The sequence below is a fragment of the Microplitis mediator genome, chromosome 10 (assembly GCF_029852145.1).
Source record: "Microplitis mediator isolate UGA2020A chromosome 10, iyMicMedi2.1, whole genome shotgun sequence".
Taxonomy (NCBI): Eukaryota; Metazoa; Arthropoda; class Insecta; order Hymenoptera; family Braconidae; genus Microplitis; species Microplitis mediator.
In genome coordinates, this window is record NC_079978.1 from 435,250 (window position 1) to 457,179 (window position 21,930).

Here is a 21,930-nt window from a genome sequence, read left to right on the forward strand (position 1 = left end):
TATTAGAAAATATTTAACGTCTTATCTTAAGACTGAAAATAATTTATCTTTATTATAAATCATGAAAACAACTTCCACACACTTAATAAACAAATACTACGGCAATGTCTCTGTAGATTTCAAAATGATAAAGTTTATTCAACTAACCCTGTCCGAGTTTTATAAAATTATACCAGATATCATTTTTTAGTTTTTAGTATCCCACTGAAAGTGCCCATTCCAGGTAATTATCAAAAGACTTATCTATTGTTTTAAACCGGAAGCTAAATTTTTGATATCTTCTTAACTTACTTTTTTTTTTTGATAATTATAATTTTTTATATAAGTAATTATTATATTATAATATTTGAGGTATTAAAATATTTAATTGTATTTTTCTAGTTATGCAATACAGAGATAAATTTTATTAAAATGCAAATATATAAAACTTATCATTAAATATATAAATATTTAAGTAACAAGTTTTAATATAAATAAATTTGTATTAATTATTCAAAAGTTATGTTCGATTCAAATGATTCATTTAAAACAATGATTATTTTTATTGGAAATTAATCCGTAGGAAAAAATTTGAAATTTTTGTTCAAATTCATGATTCAAAATTTGTTCTATTGGTCGATCACAAGGTTAATATTTTATGATTAGAGATTCTTGAGCTATTGCATCAATTAAATGATAAAAGTTGTGTAGGATAATGACTTTTGGTTTTTCCTGTAATCACTAAATAAAATTGAATATCACACGATAGTTTTAAATTATTAATTGCTTTTGTATGACGAAATACTTAAATTATTTACTTATTCAAAGTTAAAGTTAAAATTAAATCAGATAAGATTAAATTAGGATTTTGGAATTAGATGTTATTTTGTTCATTTATAAGTGAGTGATTCTTCGTCAATCAGAAGAACACGAGGTTTCAAAATTTCAAATTATTTCGGTAAGAATTGAAACAGTGCGGAAAAAATAAATTTCACTGCTTAATAAATGAAATTTTATCACTTAAAATGTGTTTGAATTTTTTTTAAGTGTTCATTAACGTTTTACGTAATTTCTCAGGATAATATTTCTTCAGATTATTTATTTATTAATTAATTAAATACTTGCTTCGATTCACTGAGCTCATTGTAAATTAACTCATTGCAGTTCATTCAGCAGCCGATCAATGATGAACTTTATCTCGTAAAATTTGTTAATAGAAAAAAAGTGGATGTGTATTCATTGCTTATAACTTCCGTGTACTATTAATCGTTGAGTAATAACTCTTTTTATTTGTTTTTATTACCATTCAATCGAATTCAATTTATTTTTATGAGGTTCGATCGGAAGTTTTGAATTAATACTTAGTTGCGGATTGGTTTAATATTTTTACTGAGTGTATTCAAATATATATAATTTGCTTATAAATATAATAATAATGATAACGGAAAAAATGAAAATTTGAAAAATAAAATTTTTATTTCTGTATTTAATTACCGGTTTTAATAATAGTATTATTTATTTAATTGTCAATTGGCATTGATAGAAAAAAAATACTCATCACATCGCGTGACGTGCGTACATCGATTAATTGAAGTTGAATTCGCATAATTACACTTGATCTATAAATCGTGTGTCCTTGTAAAAAAAAAATTTTATTTTAAAATAGTAAAAATACAATACTCAAACTTGTCAGTGTCAATAAATTGTAATCGAGTTCGTATTGTAATTTTTGATAGTAACAAATTTTTTTCTCATGCATACAATTATCGGATAAACATTTAATTACGATACAATAATGATAAATAATTAATAATTTTTGAATTTTAAACAGGTATTTGAAACTATTGATCTAGCCATGGTGTTCAAAATATTTTCACTTCTAGTCATTATTAATTTATTCACAAAAATCGAATCGACGAAACCGAAAATTGAATTTCTTGCTGTGGTAAATATTAAATATAAATTCCTTTTTTATTTATTAAGTTTTTTTTTACATAAATTTTATCTAATTAAAGGTTTTCCGTCACGGCGATAGAGCGCCTGATAATGGACGAGAACAATATCCCAACGATCCATACAAAGACTATGAATACTTCCCGGAAGGCCATGGAGGATTAACTAATGTAAGTATTTATCATTAATTTATTGCTCATCATAATTTATTATCTTCATTACACACTTGATCACGTGGATAATAGAGCTATTACTTGCTACATAAATTATTTTTTTATTCAGCTCGGAAAAAAAAGAGAGTACGATCTGGGCAGTCATCTTCGCAGTCTCTACAATGACTTCTTGGGAGAAAATTACAATCCAAAAAAATTGGCAGCACGTAGTACTGAGTACGACAGAGCAAAAATGTCCTTACAGTTGGTGTTGAGCTCTTTGTATCCGCCAAAAGGCACTCAGGTTTGGAATAAATATCTAAACTGGCAGCCGATTCCTTACACCTATGAGCCCGGTGACAATGACATTCTTATGATACCTGAAGAATGTCCTCAGTAAGTTTTTTTACTCGAATATCATTTCGTACTTTGATAGATAATTTTAAATTAACAAAATGTCTCGCAGGTTTTTGGAAGAATTGAAGCGAATTAAAGAACTACCAGAAGTTAAAAAGGAAGTGAATAAAATGCGGCCTTTTATGCAAAAGCTTTCGTTACTGTCGGGTAAAATTATAAGTACAACAACAGACTTTTATGACATGTATCATAATTTAATGGCCGAGTATATTATGGGACTCGAATTACCCAAATGGACTCAGGGAATTTTTCCTCGCGGCCCGTTGTGGGACGGAATTATTCTCGATTACAACATAACTCATTACAATGAGAAGCTCAGACGACTGAACGGCGGTAAGATTTAAACTCAATATTTTTTTCATTTTTTATTGTCTAGATAATTAAGTAAAAATTTATTTTTTGTTGCAGGAATGTTCATTAGACATTTCACAGACATGATGTCTAAAATAGTAAACAACGCAACTGATAAAGGACCAAAGATTAATTTATTTAGTGGACATGAAACAAATGTAGCATCTCTTTTAAATACTCTCGGTATATTTGAACCGCACGTGCCCTCGTACAGTAGCGGTGTAATCGTGGAATTACTTCGCAACGAGACTGACTACTACGTGGGATTGCGGCATTACCTGGGGATCCCGTCCAAGTCGATAGAGAAACAACTTCCAGGATGCAGTATTCCGTGTCCGTTCAAAGAGTTCATGAGATTAATGAGCAATTTGATACCATCGGACGAAGAAATGATTTGTCCGAAAGGCGAATCGCTCTATCGGGTGGCGACCATCAACACTGAGGGTCTAGAATAATTTTAATTAGATCTTAAATAATTATAATGTTCTGATATAATTGTGTATATTATTATTACATAATTATATATAGATAATTAATTAAATAAAAAATATTTTGCTATAAAAACCACTTAGGAAAATACCGTCCCGGACCCTGTAAAATATATATATATATATATATATATATATATATTTATAGGTGTAATTAATATAATAACTGTACAAATAAAATGTTATTGTGATTTATTACGCATGCATGAGAACATTTCACGTCAAGTATATCAATGATCTAGTTTATATATTTATCTAAAAAATTTTTTTATCTGCCTGGAAATTATTTTATAAAATCATCAGTTATCGTCTGGATCTTTTATAAGTGGTATCGAAAGTCAATCAGTTCTTAATAAAATTTCAATGATAATTAATAAATTTATTTAAAAAAATTCTGAAAAATGTTATTAAAAAAAAACTTTTTTTTTATGTTTATTGTTTATATTTTATTTATTTTAAATTTATGTGATGGTGAAATAAAATTAATCCAAGCGACGATTCGACATGCGGACCGTAATCCTATTGATGGATCCAGTTCATATTTATATTATCCCAACGATCCATACAAAGATCGCGACTGGTATCCAGATGGACCTATGGAATTAACAAATGTAAATTTTTATTTATTTATTTTTATACTGCGGTAAAGACTAACGAGGATAATTATTAGTAATCATTAGCGGCAATTGATAGTTAATTTATTTATGGTAAATAATATTTTCAGAAAGGAAAACAAAATGCATATAAATTAGGAAAATTATTACGGGAAAGATACAAAGAATTATTGGGAGAAATTTATATGCCGAGTCGCGTTTATTTCAAATCTATTGGAATGAGCAGAGCAATAAATACTGCGCACATTGTCGCCGCAGGTCTTTTTCCACCTTCACCTTCCCAAGTATGGAATCCGGATTTACCTTGGATACCAATTCCTGTTCATTCACTGCCGACGGAAGAAGATATTTTGAACTTTCCGATGCTTTTATGCGAAAATTACGCGATTGATCGGAAGAAATCTAATGCAGAAGTTGACCGATTGCTTCAAGTCCTCGGCGGTGTCAAAGATTTTTTTAGTTATCTGACTCTACACACGGGAGTTAATCACACGAGAGCTATACAAAGTTGGATTCTTTATCATCAATTGGCTTCTCAGGTGACTGAAAAAAATTTTATCAAATTTAATGATTTATGTAATACGAGTCAATGAACTCTATTGATGCTGATTATAATTATAATAATAAATTTGTTTACTTAATCTCAGGCGAGTCTTGGTCTCGATCTGGCGCCATGGATAACTGATATATTTCCGAATGGAAAACTTGTAGACATAAGTGCTGTCGAATATATTCTTCAGACTTACACCGATCGGATGAAACGTCTGTTGGGTGGCATCTGGATAAGAACGTTTTTGGACCGAATTGATGATTTGTTGAGTGGAAAAAATACTGAACGCAAAGGATTCTTTTATGCAAGTAATGAAATTCAAATTGGGGCAATATTGAACACTCTCAAAGTTTACAAGCCACATGTTCCTGGATATGCGAGCACAGTTATTTTTGAATTACATCAAATAGATAGCGAATATTATGTCAAGGTTCATTGATTTTTCTAAACCTTTTTCTTATTAGATATTTACTATATATTATAATAATACGGACTAAGAAATTTGCGGAGTGAACGCAAATTAAATCCGAAGTGGAGTTAATTTTAGTATTTAAATTCCGGATCGAAGTTAAATTCACTCGTAGAAGGAAATTATTTGAATACTAAAACTCTGAATCGGAGTAAATGCAGATTGAAATAAAATCCAGATCACTCCGCTGAAAAAACAAACTCCTTATTTACTCTGTATGCGGAGTGATTTTTTTTACGGTAAATTCTCGTAATTTGAGTGCATTACGATAAAAAGTACTTTTTTTTCATAGGTCGTCTATATAAATGAAGATAAAATCATAGATTTTGTTATACCAGGCTGCGAAGGTACGACTTGTTTGCTGACGACATTCAAAACCATTTTGAAAAACGTTACGATGGAAGATTTTGATAAAGACTGCGGACGAAGAGGAAACTTCACGATTATCGATTTAGACATTTAATTAAATATTTATACTGTTTTTTAATATTTACTTACCTGATTTATTAAAAATATAATTATTAGAGCGTATGTTTAATTATAATTCAATACTTTTATGAACGTCTGTTGTTATTGTAAATACATATATTGTTATTTCCAATATTCCTTTCACTTGCTATCATTTTTTTATAATAATTCGTGTCGAACCGAGGACAAATATAATTGACGCTTTACTTACAGTAATTATCGCTAGTCATATATTTTATTCTACACCTTGTTACGCTATACTTATAACACAATACTACAGTAGTGTGAGGAATCATGTTTCTCAACTTATGTTTTCTTATAATAATTTATCTATTCGTTCAAATAAAATCTAATGATCTTGAACTTGAATTTCTGGCAGTGGTAAATATTTTTTTCCATTATGAATTTTGTCTTTAGTTGAATTTATAAAACAAATTTATCATTTTCCGCTAACATTTTTTATGTTCTGACAGATTTTCCGTCATGGCGATCGGATACCAGAATCCGGTGAAGAAAAATATCCAAACAATCCTAATACTTATTACGATTATTACCCAATCAGTACTGGAGGGCTGACTAATGTTCGTATCACTGCTGCTGAAATAATTTCAATTCAATTAGCAATTGGTTTTTTTTGTTTCTTTCAGAACGGCAAAATGCGAGAATACAAACTCGGCGAATATCTTCGAAACCGCTACAATGATTTTCTAGGTGATTATTACACTCCAGAAAATGTGATGGCTCGTAGTGTAGAATTCGATAGATCAAAAATGTCTTTGCAACTGGTACTTAGTTCGTTGTACCCACCGAAAAAAGATCAGATTTGGAATCAAAATCTCAATTGGCAGCCAATTTCCATAGTATATATACCAAAAGTTTTTGATATTTTGATGATACCCGAAGAATGCCCTCAGTAAGTTTCAATTAAATTTATTTTTTGAATTTTTACTAATGGTGTTGATGCAGAAGTTATGTTGTGTGTCATTTAGATACATGGAAGAATTAGGAAAAGTGCGAAATCTACCAGAAGTAGTGGAAAAAGTTGACAAATTTCGACCTCTGATGGAAAAACTCACTCCACTGACCGGCAAATTAATAAACTCAACGGCCAATTTGTACGATTTGTATCATAGTTTAATGGCTGATTATATGGGAGGAAAAAAAATACACGACTGGGCTTTGGAAATTATGCCTGATGGTCCGCTACTTGACGCAACTATTTTAGAATACGACACTGTGAGCTATAATACAAAACTCAAAAGATTGTTTGGCGGTAAGACAGAAGTTTATATTTTCTCAAACTAATTTAGAGTAATTATTTAGAATCGCGGCTCCATCGATTTTTTACGTAAAATCAGACAAATTGGGTTATCATCAAATTTTTTCTTTCAATCTATTCTAATTTTTACGTATGTGTGGAGTCCCGATTGTAAAAATTTGCCCTATTTAATTTATACTGAATATGATTGAGTATTTGAATTCTTCCATAGGAATGTTTATAAGACATCTGACAGATCTCATGACAGATAAAATTGAAAATGAAAACTCCGATAAACCAAAGATAAATTTATTTAGCTCACGAGAAACGAACATTGCAGCTCTTTTGAAAGCTCTTGGAGTATTCAAACCACACGTGCCATCTTATAGCTCCGCTGTTATTTTTGAATTGCTAAGCAATGAGACTGATAACTATATCGGGGTGAGTAATCATACATATATATTCTATCCCACAGCAATTATTGACACTGATTATTTTTTTCTCATATTTAGATGAGTTATTATTTGGGAATTCCGGCGATTTCAAAAGAAATACAAATCCCCGGTTGTTCTAACCCATGTCCGTTCGGTGACTTCATGACGTTGATGAAAGACTTGATACCATCTGATAAAGAAATGGAATGCGAGAAAGGCGGGTCGCTTTATCGTGACCCAATAATAAATAAATAAAATTTAAGTTCAAATAATGACATGTAAATTCAAAAAGTTTTATTTGTTTGTCAATAAACAACATTTTTCTTTATCGAAAAAAATTAGTCAGCATGTTACAGATATCTTTCATAGACTATATATCAAATATTGCTTTGAAGTGATTAGACGATAATTACAATCAGTTGCGAGCTTATCTCTCCTCATCTTTAAGTATAACTATCAATCTTTTACTGATTTCATTTGAATTGTTTCCTGACTTTCTACGCAGTAACATTCCGGTTTCAGAAAGCGAGCGCATTTTTAACGTCAAGGTCAGTTGGCTTTTAAAATTTGATACATTATTTAATTATTTAGTTTTTTCTTTCAAAATATCTTCGTCTGTAAAAATTTAATTGTTGGATTTTTAGATCATAGACTTACCGGTCAAGACATAATTACATACAACCGCACGCTTAAAGTCAAGGCCTTGAATAATATACCATTAGGCATTTAAATCATGTGTTGAATAATAAATAGTTTGTCTATTAAATTGTAACTTGAGTTTTAAAATTAAATCGTGAGTAAGTTTGTGAAAAAACTTGACAGTAATATTCGCCGATATAAACTGTGAAGGTATGAAACATACATAATTTTCAATAGTTTTTTGTTTTTTTTTTAGTATGATTTTTTTTAATTACGAAATTTTGCATAATTTATTTATTTATGTCTACACTAAGTGCGAGAGCAATAAATTATTTCCGGTAATGAATTTTTGTTACAGTTTGGCAAAATGGAGTTCAAATTTCTAGTATTTTTACTAATCACCAATTTTATAGCGAGCGTTATATCAAACGACTATGAATTGAAATTTGTGGCTGTTGTAAGTTTGATAATATTTTTTTTTCTTTCATAATATAACTTTTTATATTTATTACAAATAAGACGAGCTTTGGGTTCTAGGTATTTCGTCATGGAGATCGGACACCAGAAAATAATGAAGTTTACCCAAATGACCCATATCTGCATGATGATTTTCATCCTCTGGGCCGCGGACAATTGACAGTTGTGAGTAATTTTTGATGGATGTAAAAAAATTATGATTATTGGAAGCTAAAATATTAATTTGAAAATTTCAGGCAGGTAAGCAGCGAGAATATCAATTAGGCCAGGCCCTGCGCTATCTCTACAATGATTTCCTGGGTGATATTTATGTCCCAAAAGATCTGGTCGCCCGTAGTACAGAAACTGTTAGAACGAGAATGTCCTTGCAACTTGTCGTCGCTGCGATGTACCCCCCGAAAGGCGTACAAGTATGGAATGACACTTTAAATTGGCAGCCGATTCTCACATCCTATGTTCCGGAAATCGATGACAGCCTTTTGAAAGCCGACTTATGTCCACAGTAAGCTCACTATCTTTAAAATAATAATCTAATCATTTTTAAATTTATTAATTACAGTTTTTAATACAATGCGCAGATATAAAGAAGAATATGAAAGAGTAATAAAATTACCTGAATTTAAACGTGAGCTCGAAAAATTCCGCCCACTCATGAAAAATCTTACAGCAGTGACCGGTAAAGAAATATCGACGTCCAATGACTTATTTCTACTTTATAATGGATTGACAGCATTGAAGTCGATGAATCGCCAACTTCCCAAATGGTCCGAAGAAATTTTTCCTTACGGCGCCCTCTTAGATGGAGCAAATCTCGAATTCAAGTCGCTTTTTTATAACGATAATTTGAAGAGATTGAGAAGTGGTAAGTTCATTTGATAATTTATCTATTCATTTTTATCAACTGGTTAAAATTATTTATTATTGCAGGCATGGTTCTGAAAAATTTCACCGATACAATGAGTGAAATCGTCAATGGAAAACTTCGTAACCATCAAAAAATGAATATTTTCAGTGCCCACGACGCAAACGTCGCGTCTCTTCTTGCCGTTCTAAGTGACCTCGATCCACACGTCCCGAAATTTGCTAGCAGTGTCATGGTGGAGTTAATTCAGAAAAACAACAATTACTTCGTCAAGGTAAAATACTTACTAGCGATCTAAATAATTTATGAATGAATCATATTTTTTATATTTATTTGCAACGATTTCAGGTCCGTCATTTCCTTGGAATCCCGCCGACTGTAATCGATTTGCAAATACCCGGATGTGATTCCTGGTGTCCTTTCAATGATTTCATGAAATTGATGAAAAATTATCTGCCCTCGGATGAAGAAACAAAGTGTGAAAAAAATAATCAACAATTCGACTCGATTGTTATAAATTATCCAAAATGAATGTGACTTATATTTTAAATACACGAAATTTAAATAAAAAGATGATTATCGGAACAGTTCAAATGTAGTTTTCTCCCGCTAATGACTCATCACTAATATACTTTATAATTCCTCACACTCATACTTATTTCAGTCTAATCTCTCGTTTCATGATAACAAAGTCTTTATTACAAAATATGACTTTGCTAAGAGTAACTCAAGTTATCAAATGATTATTTAATTTATTTACTTATTCATTATATCAAAATTAAATTCTCAGTGAGAAAACGTTTTTCAAACCGTATTTCATAAATTATTTCAGAACTTTAACAAGTAGCCAAATTATAATATTAAATAAATTAATTCTCATAGAGATGAATAGACGAATAGAAATTTTCTTTTTTATTATTGTGATTGTCAATTTAAATTCATTTGTCAATTCAGCCAATCAAGAACCATCATCATCACCATTGAAACTCCAGTATGTCGCTGTTGTAAGTAAATTTTTTTTTTCATAAGTAACTACCTTTTGGAAATTTGAAAAAAAAAAAATAATTTCAGGTTTTCCGCCATGGAGATCGGACACCTGATAAAACAGAAATGTTTCCAAATGATCCATACAAAAATCATGATTTTTCTCCAGTAGGCTATGGGCAGCTGACTAATGTGAGTCTTGAACTTATCAATTTGAAGAATACTCCGGATATATTTAATTTGAATTGTAGGAAGGTAAACAACGAGTGTACAAATTAGGTCAGCTTCTTCGTACGCTTTACAATGACTTACTAGGTGACCTTTATAACCCGAAAAATCTGATAGCGCGTAGTACTGATTATGCGAGAACCAGAATGTCATTACAATTATTATTAGCTGGGCTATTTCCTCCAAAAGAGTCACAAGTGTGGAATAAAAATTTAATTTGGCAACCGGTTGTGACATCTTATGTCGCGAGGGCTGAAGACTTTCTGTTGGTACCGATTCTGTGCCCAAGGTAAGAGAAAATTTTTTTTTTAATTATGAAAACCAATCGGTAGTAATTCTGGAATACTTGCAGATATATAGCGGAGCTGGAAAAAGTAAAAGAACTTCCGGAAATAAAAAATAAAATTGACATATTTCTTCCTCTTATGCGAAATCTCACTCTACTTACCGGCAAAAATATATCGTCGCCTTTTGATTTATTACTTCTTTATAATGTTTTGATGGCTGAGTCATCGATGGGGCTGCCACTTGACAAATGGGCCACGGAAATTTTTCCTCATGGTTTATTGTTAGATGGAACTGTTCTAGATTATGAAATTAAAAATTCAAATGAAAATCTTAAAAGATTGAGAGGCGGCATGTCAATTGATATTTACCAGAATATTTTTGAGAAAAGTGAATAAATTATTTAAAATAGATTTGTGAATTTTACAGGAATGCTGTTACGAAATATAACTGATTCAATGATGGGGGTAATTAATGGATCGGGAAATACAGATAAAATAATGACGATATTTAGTGGACATGACACAAACGTGGCTTCTCTTCTTTTCATTTTTGGCGCGTACACACCACACATGCCTGAATATTCTAGCAGCGTAATGGTTGAATTATTAAATAATAGTACAGATTACTACGTTAGAGTACGAGGACTTTACATTTACATATTTTATTAAACAAATAAAAATATTATTAATTGTTACTGATATTTTTTTTTAAATTTTAGGTCCGTTATTATTTGGGAATCCCACCGACACTAAAAGATATTAAAATTCCAGGGTGTGATATTTTGTGCCCATTCAATAAATTTATGGTTTTAATGGAAAATTTGATTGCCACTGATGCGGAAATGATGTGTACTAAAAATAATTGATAAGTTCGTAGAATAGTAATCAATGAACAATAAAACTTTTATTAAAAATAATTATCGGACTTTTATTAATTTTTTGAAATCGTTTTGTAAATATATATGTATATAAATTTAAAATAACTTTTCTAAAACCTGGTTTCCTAACTTGAAATAGAATAAGATTTTTTTTTAGTTTTTCTATTATTGTTCTTCACAAACTACTTTTTCACTCACGATGTGAACTCAGAGCTTGTTTTTATCGCAGATCGATTGACAACCAGCGGATAATTATAAACGTGCGCACAGTCAAGGACTTGAATAATTAATTCACTTATTATTGAAATGTATTGGTAAATATACAATATTGGCTTGGTTGTTTATTAGACAATATGAAATATGCATTTTTTAAAATTCATAAACTTTAGAATTAACAGGAAAAAAAATAGACGCTACTGTCGAGTGACCGAAAGCTGATTTATCAATAGTCAATCGATACACTCTATTATTACTCTGCGAATTTATCTCTTTAACAAATTAAACAGATATGGAGTTTAAATTTTTAGTCTATATATTTATCACTAATTTTATTGCGGGTGTCATTTCAACGGACTATGAATTAAAATTTGTGACAGTTGTAAGTTTAACGATTTATTTTCTTTATTAATCTAATTGTAGATGTTTCATAAATAAGTAAAGAAATTTGGATTCTAGATTTTTCGTCATGGAGATCGGACACCACAAGATAAAGAATTTTATCCGAATGATCCGTATCTGCATGATGATTTTTATCCTATAGGCCGCGGACAATTGACAGTTGTACGTATACTGAAATATTATTTTTTAAAAAATAAGAAATTGGAACTGATCAAAACTAAAATATTGATTCGAATAAATTCAGGCTGGTAAACGGCGGGAGTATCAATTAGGCCAGATGCTGCGTGATCTCTACGATGATTTTCTGGGTGATATTTATATTCCGAAAGATATAGTAGCACGTAGTACAGATCGTGATAGAACGAGAATGTCTTTACAACTTGTTGTCTCTGCGATGTATCCTCCGAAAGGCCCACAAGTGTGGAATGACACTTTAAATTGGCAACCGATTCTTACATCTTATGTTCCCGCAGCCGATGATACTCTTTTGAAACCGAATGATTGTCCACTGTAAGCTTATTATTTTTGAATAGTATAGTTACTGCTGAATTTATTAGCTGTAGTATTTAATTTATGGCGTAGATATAAAGAAGAGCTTGAGAGAGTGTTAAATTCACCGGAACTGAAAAGCGAAATCGACCGATTTCACCCTCTTATGGAAAATCTCACTGTGGTGACTGGAAAAGAAATATCGACAACCAAAGCACTGGCTAGTTTGTTTAGTGGACTGACAGCATTAAAGGCAATGAATCGTCAGCTTCCTGAATGGTCCGAAGGAATTTTTCCCGAGGGTTTGCTTTTCGATGCATCAAACTTGGATTATAAATCAATATTTTTTAATGATAATCTTAAGAGATTATCCGGTGGTAAGTGAATATTGAATAGTTTGATAAATCATCTATTCGGTGATTATTTATAATTATTTACAGGCATGGTTCTTCGAAATATCACTGATACCATGAGTGATATTGTCAATGGAAAACTTACCAACCATCAGAAAATGAATATTTTTAGTGCTCACGACGCAAATGTTGCGTCTCTTCTCGCTATTGTAAGTGATCTTGATGCACATATTCCAAAATATTCTGCCAGTGTTATGGTTGAGTTACTTCAGAAAAAAGAAAACTATTACGTGAAGGTGAACTTTTGCTTAAATCGAATCTAATTAATTATCGTACGAATTTATTTTATCTACGAACATACATTTTTTCATTTCCAGGCGCGCTATTATCGGGGAATCCCAGCGACTGTCGTTGATTTAAAAATACCAGGATGTGATACTGTGTGTCCCTTCAATGATTTCATGACATTAATGAAAAATTTCATACCTTCTGATGAAGAAGTAAAGTGTGATAAGAAGTAATTCTTTACCCAGCTCTGAGATTATAATGAAGAATTAATAATAAATTTTATTATCATTTTAAATTTAATTAAAATTTTTTTAGCGCCGCCGTAAATAAATTTTCAATTTTTTTTAGTTTATCTAGTATTTTTCTTGACAAGCGACATTTCTCACCTGTAATATGAAGGAGCTTCGTTTTATCGTACATCGGTTGTCAACAAGCGGAAGATCATACTTGCAATACTGCATAGAGTCAAGGACTTGTATAAGTAACGCACTTATGATTAAAATTTATTGATGAATATACAATGTCAGCGTTTATTTATTAAACAAAACAAAATATGCATTCTTTAAAATTCATAAACTTTAGAATTAATAGGAAGAAAAAAAGTAGATATTACTGTTGTGTGGCTAGGGGCACTTTCATGATATATTTGCTGGTGGCTAATCGATATAGTCAATTATTATTTAACGACTCAAAAACTTTTGATCTGTAAATTTATTTCTGCAAAGAATTATACAGAAATGGAGTTTAAATTTCTATTCTTTATGTTTATCACTAAATTTATTGCGGGCGTCATTGCAGCGGACTATGAATTAAAATTTGTGACAGTCGTAAGTTCAATAGTTTATTTTCTTTATTCATTTAATTGTAGTAATAAGTAAAGATATTTGGATGTTAGGTATTCCGTCATGGAGATCGGACACCAGAAACAGACGAATCTTACCCAAATGATCCATATCTACACGATGATTTTTATCCTCTAGGCCGAGGACAATTGACAGTTGTACGTATACTGAAATATTATTTTTGAGAAAATGAAAAATTGGAATTGATCAAAACTAAAATATTGATTCGAATAAATTCAGGCTGGTAAACAGCGGGAGTATCAATTAGGCCAAGCGCTGCGTAATCTCTACGATGATTTTCTAGGTGATATTTATATTCCAAAAGATGTAGTAGCACGTAGTACAGATCGTGATAGAACGAGAATGTCTTTGCAACTTGTTGTCTCTGCTATGTATCCTCCGAAAGGTTCACAAGTATGGAATGACACTTTAAATTGGCAGCCAATTCTCACATCCTATGTTCCGGAAGCTGATGATACTCTTTTGATATCCGACTCATGTCGACAGTTAGTTTGTTACACGATATAATACAGTTATTTTCAAATTTATCAATTATAAAACTTGATATGTTGCGCAGATATAAAGAAGAATTTGAAAAAGTGACAAAGTCACCTGAAGTACAAAAAGAAATCGATCGATTTCGGCCTCTTATGGAAAATCTCACTGTGGTGACTGGGAAAGAGATATCGACAGCCGCAGATTTGTTTCTTCTGTCCAACGGATTGGTAGCTTTGGCCGGAACCGATCGCCCAATTCCGAAATGGTCTGAAGGAATTTTTCCCGAGGGTCTGCTTCTCGATGCGTCAAACCTTCAGTATAAACTAATATTTTATAATGATAATCTTAAGAGATTGTCCAGTGGTGAGTGAATAAAGTTCTTAGAAAAAGTCTTTTATAAATAACTTATTCAGCGATTGCTAATAATTGTTTATAGGAATGATTATTAGAAACATCACGGATACGATGAATGATATAATCAATGGAAAACTTCCTAACCATCAAAAAATGAATATTTTCAGTGCTCACGACAGACATGTTGCGTCTCTTCTTGCTGTTCTCAGCGACTACGATCCACACGTCCCGAAATTTTCCAGCAGCGTTATGGTTGAGTTACTTCAGAAAAATGAAAACTATTACGTTAAGGTAAACAGCCTAAATCTAATTAATTGTCGTACGAATTTATTTTATCTACAAACATATATTTTTTTATTTCTAGGCGCGCCATTATCAGGGAATCCCACCGACTGTCATTGATTTAAAAATACCAGGATGTGATACTTTGTGTCCCTTCAATGATTTCATGACATTAATGAAAAATTTCATTCCTTCTGATGAAGAAATAAAGTGTGATAAGAAGTAATTCTTTATCCAGCTCTGAGATTATAATGAAGAATTAAAAAATAAATTTTATTATCATTTTAAACTTAATTCAAATATTTTTAGCTCCGCCGTAAATAAATTTTCAGTTTTTTTTAGTTTATCTAGTATTTTTCTTGACAAGCGACATTCCTCACCTGTAATGTGAAGGAGCTTCGTTTTATCGTATATCGGTTGTCAACAAGCGGAAAATTATACTTGCAATACTGCATAGAGTCAAGGACTTGTATAAGTAACGCACACTGAAAAAAAAGTATAAGTTCTACGCTTATAAATTCAAGTGACATCGCAATACTTGGTATTGCGAATATACTTATACCAATTATAAGTCTCAACGTAATATTTTTAAGTACTACACTTAAACTCGTTTAAGTCATACGCTTAAACCGAGTTTTAGCGCCAACGCAAAACTCACATCAGCACTACACTCAAATTCTTGCACTCATAAATTGACAGAATTAGAAAAGAAAGGTTATAGAAATGAATATTGCTATAGATTAAAGAAATGAAAATAAACCCATTTATTGATAATACTTTATGATAGAATGATAAATTCCACTCGGTTGATTTATTTTTCAAACACGGGGAAAAAAGATGCAAAATACGCGCTGAGTCTTACGCGGGAACTTTTTTTACCATATGCTCGGATAGTACCCTGTAATTCAAAATAAAATCTAAATTTTTTTTTCCCAAAAATTGAAAATGTAATTATATAAATTCATTATTTAAATTTAGACTGTACATATAATTATTTTTGAACGGATTAATCCATTTATTTAATTAATGTAAATAAAAAATAAAATACTTTTGACTCAAGTATTTTTAATAATGTAGATCTGGCAACCTCGCTTCGAACAGCTGTTCACGTTGATCTAGGTGTCAAGTGTTAAGTTGAATTTTATTTATTTCGAAAAGTTTATAAAGCTTATAATATCGACGTTTGTTTTTAATTCATTGTTTTTATATTAATTTAAAAAATTTATAACAAATTCAAAAATAAGTGATAAAAATTATTTTTACTGATTCAAAATTATTTTACTCCTGCTTATTATGTGTAATATTTTGTATTAAAATGTTAAAAATTATTTGTTTACTTTTTTCAGATTACCGTAAGTACAGATTTTAAAATTAAATAGAAAATTGCCATAAAATATGATATGCATCCGCAGAAATTATCAGTTATATTTTTAATTTTAAAAGTTAGCGCGTTTTATTTCTTGCGACGTTGCCGCACTTATTTGAGTCACGTGAATAGATTATTTTTTATCATGGCGGGTGGATATTTTCGAAATTTTCTGTGCTTCTTATTAAAATATTTTTAAAATCATTCGTCAGAACACTTTTAAACTATTTTTAACGTATTCTGCGATAGTTAATTAATGAAGAGAAAAGTTTTTTGGTTTTTGATCTTTTTAAGGAGCAACTACATAACTCGATACAAGAGTATTTCCGTTACGTTTCCTATACTCTGTATGTTAAACTACGATATTTCAATAATTAATAACGCGAAAACTCTTCGACAGATTTCCCTGAAAAAATTAATTTATACGTATTTGATATTAATTAATAACATACTAAAAATTCAGATTTTTATCTTATTGTCGCGGTAATGTCCGAACAACCTTAAACAGAGTATTGCGATAATACTTAAACTTTTTTATATCATATTCGCAATACCAATTCATTAAAAAAGTGTATACCAATAGGACGAACTTTTTCTTCAGTGCACTTATGATTAAAATTTATTGATGAATATACAATGTCAGCGTTTATTTATTAGACAAAACAAAATATGCATTCTTTAAAATTTATAAACTTTAGAATTAACAGGAAAAAAATAGATCCCGATGAAAAAAGATTTTATACAATTATATAATTGGATAGAAAAAATGGCCAGATCCAATAGAATACAATTTGTATAGAAATTGTATACAATTCTATATAATTTGTATAAAATTTTATATAATTATATAGACTTATATACATTTTGTGTAGAATTGTATACAATTTTTATACAGTCGTATACAATTGGATCGGGCCATTTTTTGTATATAATTTTATACAATTGTATAAAATTTTTTTTCATCGGGATATTACTGATAAGTGACTGGGACACTTACATGATATATTTGCTGATGGCTATTCGATATAGTCAATTATTATTTAACGATTCAAAAACTTTTGATCTGTAAATTTATTTCTTCAAAGAATTATACAGATATGGAGTTTAGATTTCTAATCTTTATGTTTATCACTAATTTTATTGCGGGCGTCATTGCAACGGACTATGAATTAAAATTTGTGACAGTCGTAAGTTCAATAGTTTATTTTCTTTATTCATCTAATTGTAGTAATAAGTAAAGATATTTGGATGTTAGGTATTCCGTCATGGAGATCGGACACCAGAAACAGACGAATCTTACCCAAATGATCCATATGCACACGATGATTTTTATCCTCTTGGCCGTGGACAATTGTCACTTGTACGTATACTGAAATATTATTTTTGAAAAACCACGAAATGTTATTTCCAAAACCGCGAGGGTTGGAATTGATCAAAACTAAAATATTGATTCGAATAAATTAAGGCTGGTAAACAGCAGGAATATCAATTAGGCCAAGTGCTGCGTGATCTTTACGATGATTTTTTGGGTGATATTTATATTCCAAAAGATATAGTAGCACGTAGTACAAATCTTGATAGAACGAGAATGTCTTTGCAATTTGTTGTCTCTGCTATGTACCCTCCGAAAAGCCCACAAGCTTGGAATGACATTTCAATTTGGCAGATGATTCTCACACCCAATGTTCTGGACGCCGATGATGCTCCTTTGAGATTCGACTCATGTCGAAAGTTAGTTTGTTATGCGAAATAATACAGTTATTTTCGAATTTATCAATTATAAAACTTGATATGTTGCGCAGATTTAAAGAAGAATTTGAAAAAGTAGCAAAGTCACCTGAAGTACAAAAAGAAATCGATCGATTTCGGCCTCTTATGAAAAATCTCACTGTGGCGACTGGGAAAGAGATATCGACAACCAGAGATTTGTTTCTTCTGTCCAACGGATTGATAGCTTTGACCGCAACAGATCGCCCAGTTCCGAAATGGTCTGAAGGAATTTTTCCCGAGGGTCTGCTTCGCGATGCTTCAAACCTTGAGTATAAACTACTATTTTATAATGATAATCTTAAGAGATTGTCCAGTGGTGAGTGAATAAAGTTCTTAGAAAAAGTCTTTTATAAATAACTTATTCAGCGATTGCTAATAATTGTTTATAGGAATGATCATTAGAAACATCACGGATACAATAAATTATATAGTCAATGGAAAACTTCTCAACCATCAAAAAATGAATATTTTCAGTGCTCACGACAGACATGTTGCGTCTCTTCTTGCTGTTCTCAGCGACTACAATCCACACGTCCCGAAATTTTCCAGCAGTGTCATGGTTGAGTTACTTCAGAAAAATGAAAACTATTACGTTAAGGTAAACAGCCTAAATCTAATTAATTGTCGTACGAATTTATTTTATCTACAACCATATATTTTTTTATTTCTAGGCGCGCCATTATCAGGGAATCCCACCGACTGTCATTGATTTAAAAATACCGGGATGTGATATTGTGTGTCCGTCTAATGAGTTTATGACATTAATGAAAAATTTCATACCTTCTGATGAAGAAGTAAAGTGTAATAAAAAATAACTACCAATATAACTTTAAGATTATAATAAATAATAAAATATAGACTTTATTATTCATCTATATATCGCATTACTAATTTCATACAAGGCCTTACATTTTTTTTTAGTGATATGTATGTTCCATCGTGTCTAATAGTTTTTTGAGCTCAAAGAGAAGACATTTTTATTTATTCACTTCTGTCTGCTAGCATTCTTCTAGAAGACTTGTCTGATACTCCCGAGGTCTCCAAACATCCGATCGACGCCTTAATTTTTATCAGGATCGCCGCCTAAGAAATTCTATAGAAAGTCGATAAAAAATACATAGAAAATCTAGACCCAGGGCTCGGTGTTGTGAGAAAAAAAACTTTTCCTTCAATTCTGTGTGCTAGAATTCTTCCAAAAGACTTGTCTGATACCCCCGAGACCTTCAAACATCCACCAAAATAAACATCCATAAAATAGTCATCAGCAAAATGATGTGGGTGGATGCCGAAGAACATTGACTCTACGATTTCATTAAAAACAAAGTAATTAAGAAATAAGTAAGAAGATTTTTATCGACACTCATAAGTAAATCGAAAATATACTCGACTTTGAAAAATAAACCAATTAAAAAAATTTTTTAATGGCCGCTAATGAGACTTAGAAATAGGCCAATGAAATCGTTCTTTATTTTTTTTTATCATAACAACAAGTATTTGTAGACCATACACGTCAGTACTATCGTTGATTACTTCATTCCCAAATATAATTTATATTTCAAATTTTAATTTTTTTCAGAATTAATTTTTTTTAATATTCTGCTCATGTTTACAGAATTTATTAATAATAAGGAAATTTGATTTTCATTTTTCATAATTTTTTGCTATATAGTTTAGTACTCTTCATTTTTTATGCAAAGAAAGAGCGCGCTGAGACGACCTATGAAAGATATCGTCGAGTTTTTTTTTCTTTCGAATATTAATTTCATCTTATCTCGTATTCCGACTTTTACTCAGTTTGTATTTACATAATCATCAGACGTTAAATGCGAAGGAAAAAAGATTATAAATAGTATTCAGTAGTTGGACAAAAGTCAAGAGCTAAGAGTCTAGACTTTAGCGAAATGGTATCTGAAGTAAAGTGGTCACTTCTGATGTTTATTTGTGGAATCATTGAAAATTATTGCCACGCGGAATTAAAAATGATCCAAGTGACGATGCGTCATGGTGACAGATATCCTTCTGTAAAACGGTATGCATTAATGTTCTATCCAAATGATCCATACTTCAATAATACCTGGGCGCCTGATGGACCGATGCAGCTTACAGACGTAAATACGATTGAACCATTTGATATTCAGATCAGATCATGTCAACTAACACAAAGTTTTTAATTTTCAGAAAGGAAAACTCAATGCGTACCACATGGGTCAATTTCTGCATGACAGATATAAAGAATTGATAGGAGCTACCAATAACACAGACTCAGTCTATTTCCGTGCGCTTCAATACGAAAGAACTGTCAATACTGCTCGCTTAGTTGCCAAAGGACTGTTTCAAATAAACTGGAATTCCAGTTCTGAATCAGTACCTGTGTCAATTGACTCAAAACCAACAGACGAAGATTATTTATACTACGCGAAAAAAATGTGCGAAAATTATTACACTGATCGTAAAAATTCCGACACTCAGGTGGAACGTGTACTGAGTGCACTCACGGATGTACAAAAATTTTATGACTACTTATCAGTTCACACGGGTGTCAATCATACGAGGGCTTTCCAAAGTTATCTACTCTACGGTCAACTAGTTTCGGAGGTTGTAAATAAATGAACTGCCATTAGTCTCGTCAGATTAAGAAACTGCCTGTAATAACATACTCAAATTTTTTTAGACTAGTCTCGGCCTTCAGTTGGAACCTTGGACGGATTCCATATTTCCGAGTGGAAAACTTTTGGACTTGAGTGCAGTTGAATACATAATTCAGACTCATACCCCTCGGATGAAGCGTCTCTTAGGTGGAGTTTGGATAAAAACATTTTTGAACCACGTCGATGATTTACTGAGTGGTAAAAGTACTCGGAAAAATGGATATTTCTATGTTTACAGTGAGCATCACGTCGCTGCAATTTTGAACGCTCTTGGTATCTACAGGCCCCATGTTCCGACTTACTTGAGTTCTGTAATTTTTGAATTGCACGAGATCGATAATAATTTCTATGTCAAGGTATATTAAATTCCACCATCAGAGTAAACAATAATTCAGTTTCCAATAAATAAATTTCCAAGATTTTTCACGAATTTCATGAATACTTAATAATTCTAGGTGATTCATAAAAATGAAGAGAAAATTACAGAAGCTCTGATTCCCGGTTGTGAAACTTCGCTGTGTTTGCTTGATACATTCAAGTTCGTCTTGAAAGATGTGATTCTCGAAGATTTTGAAAAAGATTGTGGGACACACGGCCGTTTTCCAGATCTTTGATGCTGCGGCCAGATCGTGGGATATTTTTGCCCCTTCCCGTGGTGAAATAGCATGGAGCGGAATGCTGGGAGGAGAAAGTTTCTACCTACGATCCAGTCTTTGATGGCTTTGGGAAGAATTTCCCAGTTTTTCCCAGTATATATAAAATATGTGGTATTATTTATATTTCAATTATCATTTATATTCAATCGATTATCAATAAATAAATAAAATTAAATTATAAGACTTCACCGACTTTTCGTATTTTTCTGATAATATTTTTCAATTAATTCATCCGAAGATTTCGCGCCTGAAAAATTATATTTCAGTTTTTCGGCCAC

At 31.3% G+C, this 21,930-nt stretch overlaps 7 protein-coding genes across 13 annotated transcripts; all 7 read left to right on the plus strand.

Moving 5' to 3' along the window:
- Positions 1 to 65: 65 nt before the first annotated feature.
- On the plus strand, positions 66 to 3,451 carry LOC130676091 (venom acid phosphatase Acph-1-like). 5 transcript variants are annotated; one of them, XM_057482083.1, is made up of 6 exons: positions 66 to 223; positions 1,811 to 1,924; positions 1,995 to 2,102; positions 2,215 to 2,480; positions 2,551 to 2,834; positions 2,910 to 3,451. In XM_057482083.1, exons 2-6 carry the CDS (start codon positions 1,835 to 1,837, stop codon positions 3,305 to 3,307), a joined length of 1,146 nt encoding a protein of 381 aa, XP_057338066.1. In that variant the 5' UTR covers positions 66 to 223; positions 1,811 to 1,834; the 3' UTR covers positions 3,308 to 3,451. The 5 variants fall into 5 exon arrangements, with proteins under 5 accessions (XP_057338066.1, XP_057338067.1, XP_057338069.1 ...); XM_057482084.1 differs by lacking the exon at positions 66 to 223 and adding an exon at positions 807 to 937; XM_057482086.1 differs by lacking the exon at positions 66 to 223 and adding an exon at positions 1,052 to 1,252.
- A 137-nt stretch (positions 3,452 to 3,588) lies between these two features.
- LOC130676092 (venom acid phosphatase Acph-1-like) lies at positions 3,589 to 5,634 on the plus strand. The gene is made up of 4 exons (XM_057482089.1): positions 3,589 to 3,951; positions 4,065 to 4,493; positions 4,602 to 4,934; positions 5,266 to 5,634. Exons 1-4 carry the CDS (start codon positions 3,742 to 3,744, stop codon positions 5,434 to 5,436), a joined length of 1,143 nt encoding a protein of 380 aa, XP_057338072.1. The 5' UTR covers positions 3,589 to 3,741; the 3' UTR covers positions 5,437 to 5,634.
- Positions 5,635 to 5,668: 34 nt separating this feature from the next.
- Positions 5,669 to 9,768, plus strand: LOC130675706 (uncharacterized). The gene is made up of 12 exons (XM_057481540.1): positions 5,669 to 5,822; positions 5,915 to 6,022; positions 6,089 to 6,354; positions 6,431 to 6,714; positions 6,932 to 7,140; positions 7,212 to 7,379; positions 8,131 to 8,229; positions 8,310 to 8,414; positions 8,486 to 8,751; positions 8,828 to 9,111; positions 9,177 to 9,385; positions 9,460 to 9,768. Exons 1-12 carry the CDS (start codon positions 5,736 to 5,738, stop codon positions 9,640 to 9,642), a joined length of 2,268 nt encoding a protein of 755 aa, XP_057337523.1. The 5' UTR covers positions 5,669 to 5,735; the 3' UTR covers positions 9,643 to 9,768.
- Positions 9,769 to 9,902: 134 nt separating this feature from the next.
- On the plus strand, positions 9,903 to 13,693 carry LOC130675707 (lysosomal acid phosphatase-like). The gene is made up of 12 exons (XM_057481541.1): positions 9,903 to 10,115; positions 10,183 to 10,287; positions 10,347 to 10,612; positions 10,676 to 10,959; positions 11,038 to 11,246; positions 11,330 to 11,474; positions 11,995 to 12,086; positions 12,164 to 12,268; positions 12,351 to 12,616; positions 12,689 to 12,972; positions 13,036 to 13,244; positions 13,326 to 13,693. Exons 1-12 carry the CDS (start codon positions 9,996 to 9,998, stop codon positions 13,467 to 13,469), a joined length of 2,229 nt encoding a protein of 742 aa, XP_057337524.1. The 5' UTR covers positions 9,903 to 9,995; the 3' UTR covers positions 13,470 to 13,693.
- Positions 13,694 to 13,828: 135 nt separating this feature from the next.
- LOC130676096 (venom acid phosphatase Acph-1-like) lies at positions 13,829 to 15,501 on the plus strand. Of its 2 annotated transcripts, none has more exons than XM_057482093.1 (6): positions 13,829 to 14,063; positions 14,132 to 14,236; positions 14,319 to 14,584; positions 14,656 to 14,939; positions 15,013 to 15,221; positions 15,295 to 15,501. In XM_057482093.1, exons 1-6 carry the CDS (start codon positions 13,974 to 13,976, stop codon positions 15,436 to 15,438), a joined length of 1,098 nt encoding a protein of 365 aa, XP_057338076.1. In that variant the 5' UTR covers positions 13,829 to 13,973; the 3' UTR covers positions 15,439 to 15,501. The 2 variants fall into 2 exon arrangements, with proteins under 2 accessions (XP_057338076.1, XP_057338078.1); XM_057482095.1 differs by having other exon boundaries at positions 15,098 to 15,221.
- A 137-nt stretch (positions 15,502 to 15,638) lies between these two features.
- LOC130676093 (venom acid phosphatase Acph-1-like) lies at positions 15,639 to 19,201 on the plus strand. Of its 2 annotated transcripts, none has more exons than XM_057482091.1 (7): positions 15,639 to 16,564; positions 17,664 to 17,765; positions 17,834 to 17,938; positions 18,044 to 18,309; positions 18,381 to 18,664; positions 18,738 to 18,946; positions 19,020 to 19,201. In XM_057482091.1, the coding sequence occupies exons 2-7, from the start codon at positions 17,676 to 17,678 to the stop codon at positions 19,161 to 19,163; spliced, it is 1,098 nt and encodes a 365-aa protein (XP_057338074.1). In that variant the 5' UTR covers positions 15,639 to 16,564; positions 17,664 to 17,675; the 3' UTR covers positions 19,164 to 19,201. The 2 variants fall into 2 exon arrangements, with proteins under 2 accessions (XP_057338074.1, XP_057338073.1); XM_057482090.1 differs by having other exon boundaries at positions 17,674 to 17,765.
- A 1,048-nt stretch (positions 19,202 to 20,249) lies between these two features.
- LOC130676095 (venom acid phosphatase Acph-1-like) lies at positions 20,250 to 21,817 on the plus strand. The gene is made up of 4 exons (XM_057482092.1): positions 20,250 to 20,456; positions 20,527 to 20,943; positions 21,020 to 21,352; positions 21,452 to 21,817. Exons 1-4 carry the CDS (start codon positions 20,250 to 20,252, stop codon positions 21,608 to 21,610), a joined length of 1,116 nt encoding a protein of 371 aa, XP_057338075.1. The 3' UTR covers positions 21,611 to 21,817.
- The last annotated feature ends 113 nt before the right edge of the window (positions 21,818 to 21,930 follow it).